Source organism: Carcharodon carcharias, chromosome 32 (assembly GCF_017639515.1).
Source record: "Carcharodon carcharias isolate sCarCar2 chromosome 32, sCarCar2.pri, whole genome shotgun sequence".
In the NCBI taxonomy this organism is placed as follows: domain Eukaryota; kingdom Metazoa; phylum Chordata; class Chondrichthyes; order Lamniformes; family Lamnidae; genus Carcharodon; species Carcharodon carcharias.
This window is the reverse complement of record NC_054498.1, coordinates 30,294,143-30,302,132: the sequence shown is the minus strand read 5'-3', so window position 1 is coordinate 30,302,132 and position 7,990 is coordinate 30,294,143. Positions and strand designations below refer to the sequence as shown.

General features: G+C 41.3%; 1 protein-coding gene across 1 annotated transcript in view; it reads right to left on the bottom strand.

Annotated features, from left to right (window-relative positions):
• Positions 1-1,209: 1,209 nt before the first annotated feature.
• LOC121272055 (ras-related protein Rab-8B) overlaps positions 1,210-7,990 on the bottom strand; it is a 226,311-nt gene continuing 219,530 nt past the window's right edge. Inside the window, exons 7-8 of the mRNA XM_041178464.1 lie at positions 5,753-5,803; positions 1,210-4,187 (exon numbers count right to left, since the gene is read on the bottom strand). Of these exons, the coding sequence (XP_041034398.1) occupies positions 4,092-4,187; positions 5,753-5,803 (147 nt within the window). The 3' untranslated portion in view covers positions 1,210-4,091. The remainder of the gene's footprint in view (positions 4,188-5,752; positions 5,804-7,990) is intronic.

Here is a 7,990-nt window from a genome sequence, read left to right as displayed (position 1 = left end):
GGGGTAACCTCAGCTGGGGATTGGAACACCACAAACACTGCCTTCCAGGTCAAATAGAGATTTACATGTACTTCTTTCAATCTAGTCTACTGTACTGCTCACAATGTGGTCTCTACACCGGGAGACCAGATTGGGTGATTGCTGGAGGATAACTCTTTAGTCTGCAAGCATAAACCCCAGGCTTCCTGTCATTTGAATTTTCCACCTTTGCTCTCACGCTGATGTCTCTGTCCTCAGCCTGCTGCACTGTTCCAATGAAGCTTAGCGTAATCTTCAGAAACAGCATCTTGTCCTTCAATTAGGCACTTTACAGCCCTCCAGGCTCAACTTTGAGTTCATTAAACTTGAGACCATAATCTCAGCTCCCCTTGTTTCCTTTATTCATTTTGGTTTTTCTCTTATTTTTGCTTTCAGGCAGCTCTAGGAACATCTTTCCTCGCCCCATCACCATTCACTCTGGCCCTGTCATTTAATAGCTCCTGCCTTCTACCCTATCAAAGAACTTCCTTTTGTCCTTGCCCCACATACCCCTTGCTCAAAACCTATTTCATTATTACTTTTCCAGTTCTGCAGAAATATCAGGGAGGTGAAATTTCTCCCTCCACAGAAGCTAACTAAACCTTAGTATTTCCAGCATTTTGTTTTTATCCCATGAGATAGGGCAATGATCAAATGCTTGGTCAATGAAGTAGATTTTAAGGAATGTCAGTGGAGAAGAAAGCTGGAGAGGTTTAGGGAGGAAATTTCAATGCTTAGGGCCTGGGCAGCTGAAGACGCAGCCTCTAATGATGGAGCAATTAAGACTAAGGATATATAAGAGGTGAGAATGGGAGGAGAAAAAACATTTATAAAAGGAGGAAACTTGGAGTTCCATTCCCCAACAGTTCCCCCCGCACCCCCCACCCCCCAAAAAAAAACTATTGAGACTGGGGATCAATTGAAAGTTGAGATAGATAAGATTTTTGTCAAGCAAAGGTATTAAGGGTTATGGAACTGGTGGAGGGGCCAGTTGCCATAGTCAAGATGCAGATCAGTCACGATTACGTAAATGGCAGACCAAACTCGAGCTGAAATGACAGAACCACGTGGTACTCTTATTCATATGTTCCTGGACTGGTGATGCACAGTGGGGTTCAAGTTTCCAGAAGTCACTTATTGTCTAATGCACAGCCTGACCATACCATTATGGTCAACTAAAGACCAGAGTGCTCATTTTGCCATTTAATCTTTATTTCAGACTCATTATAAAAAAAGTCCACACGGAATAATAAAACCCATCAAGTTTACTTAACAGAACATCAGTACATGTGAATTAATCCGATTCAAATGTTAAAACACTTGTCATAGGAACTCATCCCATTCATTTAGCTGCAAGAACTTACAATACTGGCAGGGACTTGCAAATACGCTTAGAGATGCTTAAAAGTTTAAAAAAACATTTAAAATTTCTAAAGCGGTTCTTCTTAAGGGGGCAAGAAAGGAGGAAGGGAGTGTGTTGCGATTTATCTTAATGTAATACAATGCATTAAAATAATGATGGTCCCTGTTAAGTGTCTTCGGCAGACTATCTGTAAGGCCATAGAAAAACAGCATATTGTTATTTCTATCTAGAAGTGGAGTGAACAGGCTTTATGCAACATGATACCATCATGGGCACAAATTACATGTGCTGAATTACCGCAAACTCACTTGATGCCACACTCTGCATTCCACAGGACCAAGATTAAAAATAAACACTGAAGTAGTTTATTAAGAATTAACGATAATAAAGTGCAGCCCTGGAAACAGTAATACTGCTGCAAATATGCATTTTCTTCTATAGTCGAGTCTCTTGTAAACCATACACAATGATCATTTTATGAAATAAAGTTACTTCGGTAAAATCCACAGATAATTCGTATCTTTACTGCAAGCCAACCCCCAGTTTTGCAGTCTTACTGTTACAGTGTTGTGAATAAGTTCACAATAAGAAAGCATTTATTACCAATGCAAATCGTTTCTTTTAGAAACCTCACTCTTGCCATGTGGAAAGTGAACTTCCTACGACCTTCTGCGATGTATTTACAATTTAGCATAGCTACGTTTAAGAAAATAGCAAACATTTTATACATCAGAGCATTTACTCCAGCATACTGCTGGACCAAGAAGCACATCTGATTTAATCCTTAGAGGCTGGAGAAAGTTGTACTTGGAGTCGGGCATATATGTGTGTACACATTCCTACAGCAAAGCAATTCCCAGTAAACAGTCACTTATCAAATGAAGTTACAGCTTCTAAAACACCTGAGACTCAACTGAAATTTCACATGTGCTCTTGACAATAGCCAGTTTGTTTACTTTTTTAAAAAAATTAAATAAAGAAATTAGTTTAATGTTGTTAACCACACTTGAACCTGTAGACAATCCAGAACATGCTACTGCAGTTTGACAAATGTAAAAAGCATGCCACAAATACTCTGCTACCACCACACAATGCGCAATGCTATGGTTTGAAAGAAGCAGTCATCACTCTTAACGTTCCAGCAGTTTGTGCACACAGACCTTGGTGCTGTAAGAGAAAGCCACTTGAACCTGATTATGCAGATTACAATGCATTAGAAGAGACAAAGGCAGTTAGTGTTGGTAGCAAGAGGCAGTAAAAAGTAAAAGCGCTAAATACAGAGGGGTTGTCAATGAAGTACGTATGCATACCAGTGGGAGGGTGAGATTTCAAAAGTCCTCAGAGGGCTGAGGAGAGGCTGCTCAAGAGGAACAGAACAGAAATGGTGCAGTCACTTAAGCGGAGTTCCAAAGAGAGTGGTGCAGACAGTAATCAGAGTCAGTCTAAGATAACCAGTGAGAGCTTGCATTCAATCAATATTCAAAACCAGTCACACATCGTATATACTCATGTTGCTGTCCTTCAAATGATCTTCCTTCTTTAGCACCCACACCCCATTTCCTCTCCCTAAAATTTATTGTCACATAATTTGTGTGTTTTCTGTTCTCAATTCCATTGCTCTGCCTCACAAGGAAGGTATGGACTCCTTGCTGAGATATCAGCCGATGAGCATCCTGGGGTACATCACCAAAGTAGACATTGTAAATGTGAGCCCTAGACAGGCTATTTAACCACAGGGAGCATCAGACTGAGCCTTAACCTGTCTTTGACCCACCTCATGACACAAATTCAGTTGAGGTGTTGTGGGGAAGGTGGCAGTGCAGGAGGAGGAGAGAAAGTAGATCAGAGAAATCTTGGCTGATGTTCCCCATATTGATCAAGGGGCACTGACTGATTCCCACTGTGGCACTTCTGCTATTGGCAGGGAACAGTTAACTGTTTCTAGGGTTGGTGGCACAACCAATCACAAAAGGAAAGTTTCACTAAAAAGATAAAGTCAGCAGTCAGCTAACCAACTTTTACTTCAGAGCACTTGACAAAGTAAAAAAACTGTCCAGAGAAGCTCCACCAGTCCAGGACTGCATGTATTCTTACTTATAATATCCATTTTCTGCTCATGTTAATCTAGTTTTGCCAAACTCTGTTACCCAAAATGAAATGAGATACAAAATGATAGCATGAGATACAAATCCATTTGTCTTTGGTGAAGGACAGGGTGGGAAAAGGTGAAGAGGGAAAAGAGATCAAAAATGGAAGTAATTTTGGCGTGGGAGTGTTAGGAGAGGATATGACTGGCCAACAAATTTTTCTGGAGTGGCAGCAGGGGGCTAACTTCTGGCATACGTAACTTACGATGGTTCCAGACACAGACAACAGCTTTTGCAACAGGCAGTTCAGGTTAAAGTCTACACAAATTATTCCCGCATCTCCAATTCGGCAATTTCCATTTTCATCATTGTCATGATGAATATGGGTTGGGGGAGGGGAGGTGGGGGGAGAGGTGAAGGGCAGGGGGTGGGGGGTGGTTGGTGGTGGGGGGGAGGAAGGAACACACGAGTGTGTACCTGCACAGCCCACTCAGCAAGACCAATGGGTCATCTGCAAACAGCGAGCTCTCAGCAGCAGAAGGTGGAATTTATTTCGGAGGCTGATCAACACTGCTTTCAGAGAAGCAAAAAAGGTTGCTGCAGAGTCTGTCGTTCTAAGTCCGTCAAAGCAGCGTACATCGAAAGAAGCTGCTTTTCTTTGACTGGTTCTTTGTGGTGATTTTAACTTGCCCACTGCTTCCTGGAGGGCTGTTTTCATTCTAGAGACAAAGAAATATATTAGAAGTTATTATGTTGAGCTACAAGGAATTTATCAATTATCATACAATCAAGAGTAATCTTGACTGGACTCTTGCCATCATCTCGTTGCATTCTCTATGTCCAAATGCTGCAGCTCCCCCAAGACCATTGCTATACATGATTCTGTCCAAGTCTAATTATTTAGTTTAGCAAAAGGTGCACTCTTCAGTTTACTCCAATGCCCATTCTTTCATCAATGTGGGACGGAAGTGAAACAAATAATTTGGGAAATGATAACTAGAGTCTCTAGGACAATGTGAAGACAGTGGATAATCAGGTCTCAGTAGTTTTATTAGCTGCTCTGACAGGATTAGGGAAAAAAATGCTCCACGCCACTGTTAGCTGTAAGACATCAACACATCACTGACAGATCATTATTCTCGCAACACAGGAGGAGTTCCTGGATCATTTACGATTGAATTTGACAGTTACCTTTTCTAATAGTTTTCAATCTTTCAGATGACTTATCCCTCACATAGCATTGGTGTATAACATGTGGAGGGATATACTTGTTTTGGAGGCAGTTCAGAGCAGGGTCACTAGGTTGATTCCTGGGATGAAGGGGTTGCCTTAATGAGCAAAGGCTGAGTAGATTGGGCCTACACTCACTGGAATTAAGAGTAAGAGTTGATCTTATTGAAAGGGATGATGTAAGGGAGCTTGACATGGTAGTTGCTGAGAGGATATTTCCCCTCATGGGAGCAGCTAGAACTAAGGGGTACAGTTTCCTGACCTGATTGAAAGGTCAACAGTTAGAAAAGTTAACTCTGTTTTTCTCTCCAAAGATGCTGCAGAGCTACTGAGTATTTCCAGCATTTTCTGGTTTTATTTCACTAGTTCCTTGTTGTGAGGCTTACCTAACATTGTGTGAAGGAGAGCTTCACAGTTCTTCAACTGATCTCTACACTGTACTCAACCTTTTACAAAATAACTGTGGAACTTACTTTGGGGACATTCCTTCACTCAGAAAGCGATTAAAAGAACAAACTTGAATCTAAATTGCACCCGGTGAATGTCGAAAGCACCTTGTAACCAATGGATTCTTTTTAAAGGGTTGTGACTATTAGTTGCTTGTCCCACCTTACTTTAAAATATCTTTAAAACAAAAGACTAAGCAGCTCAAAAAAAATTAACTAAAAATGAAAAAGGAAACCAACAAATGGTTTGGAAGCTCATCTCGGGACAATGTAAGCAAACATGAGGGCACTGCCTAAGTCACAGCTCACATGAACAAGTCTGCTGGAAATGGGACTTGGAGCAACCACCAGCTTCTGCTCATTTGTCACAATCCAGCAATGAAGGAAGTCAGAAAAGTCTGGAGACCTTCATACATGGAAGGACATGTTAGGAAAAATGGGGGGGAAACCATGGAGAACATGTGCTGTGAAATTCTGATGAAATCTCATCAGATGATTGTTATTTACAGATACACCAAGTGAACACAGTCAATCCTCAGCATTTCCAACTGCATCTAAATACCAAGTTCTAAAAACATAACCTCAATGTTTTAGAAATATTTACATACCATTTTCCTGTTGAGCTTTGTCATGATATCTCGTGCAAGGGTAATAAATGCCTGCAAAGAAAAGAAAAAAAAAATCACTGATACGCAGGTAACTGCTGTTCAATGCACCTGTCTTTCAGGAAATGCTATCATGGTGCTCAGCACTGCATGTTTGATACCACAACCCAAAAAAGACAAGTTGTGCCTTCCTGACAGTTCATCAAGTTATTACAATGTGAACTATGTACACTCTCCACTCAAATCCAGAAGGTGGCAAGTACGCAAAAGCAAGAGATATCCATGGAAGTTGCATTCTGCCTGCAGGTGACAGGGACAAAATGAATAACTTCACAGCTTCCTCTGTGTGATTTTGCACAAGTGTTCAAACTGATGTGCAAGCTGTTAACTCTATGACCATGCTGTCACAAGGTGGGGTTCAGCATTTGCTTAAGATAAAAGCAAAAAACTGCGGATGCTGGAAATCCAAAACAAAAATAAAAATACCTGGAAAAACTCAGCAGGTCTAGCAGCATCTGCGAAGTGGAACACAGTTAATGTTTCGAGTCAGTATGACTCTTCAACAGAACTGTTCTTCTGAAGAGTCATACAGACTCGAAACATTAACTGTGTTCCTCTCCGCAGATGCTGCCAGACCTGCTGAGATTTTCCAGGTATTTTTGTTTTTGTTTTAGTGGTATTTCCTTGTCAGCTTAGTTTCTTCCTTTGTAAAAATAAAAATTTTCTTGCACAGGAAACTTTTGATTGAAGTGATCAGAACGTGCAGACAATTCATAGGCACATCTGGAATTATTTGCATATGTAACTTGAGGCACAAAGTTAAAAGTGGATCTGATTTTGGAAACACTGCTGTCCCATTTTTTCAGAATCTCACTCTTGATTTTACCCATGCGATATACCCGTTTCTGTCAACACTCCAAAGATTTACAATTTTGGAAAAAAGTTACTGAGTGTTCCATAGATTGATAGTTTTGATTTCAGCAGGTCATTAACCACACAGCCTCTGGCTGCAAATGAATGGCTTTACTTTTAAAACTTAAAAAAATAAATCCAACAGTTTATCATGTGTGTGGACGTGATCTCATCCCATTTCACCTAATCACCAAGCTGCCCTGTGACACGACATCTAAATATTATCTCGTCAACCGCAATGGAATTGAACGGACAACACATTTATTATGTAAAACCAGCTTCTTCGAACAGGTTACAGAGCAATGTGGATATCAAACCAAGGAGATGGGAGGGAAAAGGGATCAAATATGGGAGATGGCAAGTCAGAGGTAGAGGTGACTATATACGAGATTACCAATGTGCCAAGTGCAGCAAAAAGGGTCAAGGATAATTGCATTGTGTTGGTCTGAGATATACAGATTCAATGTAATAGGAAATTTCAGAGGTGCTGCTGTACTACATCTCAAAGAAGATGCAATCCCATCAATTGACCCTCCTTGGAAGTGCAGTGTGCAAATATAGGAGAAGCTTAAGAGCGAGTTGGGTGACAGAGCGTAACAGTAACAGTAAATGCCATGTGTATCAGCACAGTGACTGGTGTAACTGCATTACACACATACTGAAAAAAGACAGCACAATCCAGGTATGCTTGGATCCAAGACGTCTAAATCTTGCTCTAAAGAGATGACCACATACAATTTCAACATTCTGGGGAAGGTAGCCAGTGGTCGTGGTACACATTGGTACCAACGACATAGGTAAACTAAGGGATGAGGACCTGCAAGCTCAGTACAGGGAGTTAGGAGATAAATTAAAATGCAGGACCTCAAACGTAGTAATCTCAGGATTACTCCCAGCTCACGTGCTAGCGAGAGCAGGAATAAAAGGATAGACCAAATGAACATGTGGTTGGAGAGATGGTGTAGCCGGGAGGGATTCAGAGTCTCGAGGCACTGGGACCGGTTCTGGGGAAGGTGGGACCTGTACAAACCGGACGGACTGCACCCAGGCAGAGCTGGGACCAGTGTCCTTGCGGGGGCTTTTGCTAGTTCTGTTGGGGATTATTTAAACTAGTGTGGCAGGGGGATGGGATCCCAGGAGTAGAATCAGATAGGTCAGACTCAGATCAGAAAAATGGAGGTGGAACTAGGGACGTTGTGATAGACAGGGAGTTACAGGAGAAGCAAAGTTCAAAAAGTGTCCAGCAAGGGAAATTGACAGGGTTAAACTGTTTATACTTCAATGCAAGGAGTATTACAAACAAGGTAGATGAGTTAAGGGCACAGGTAG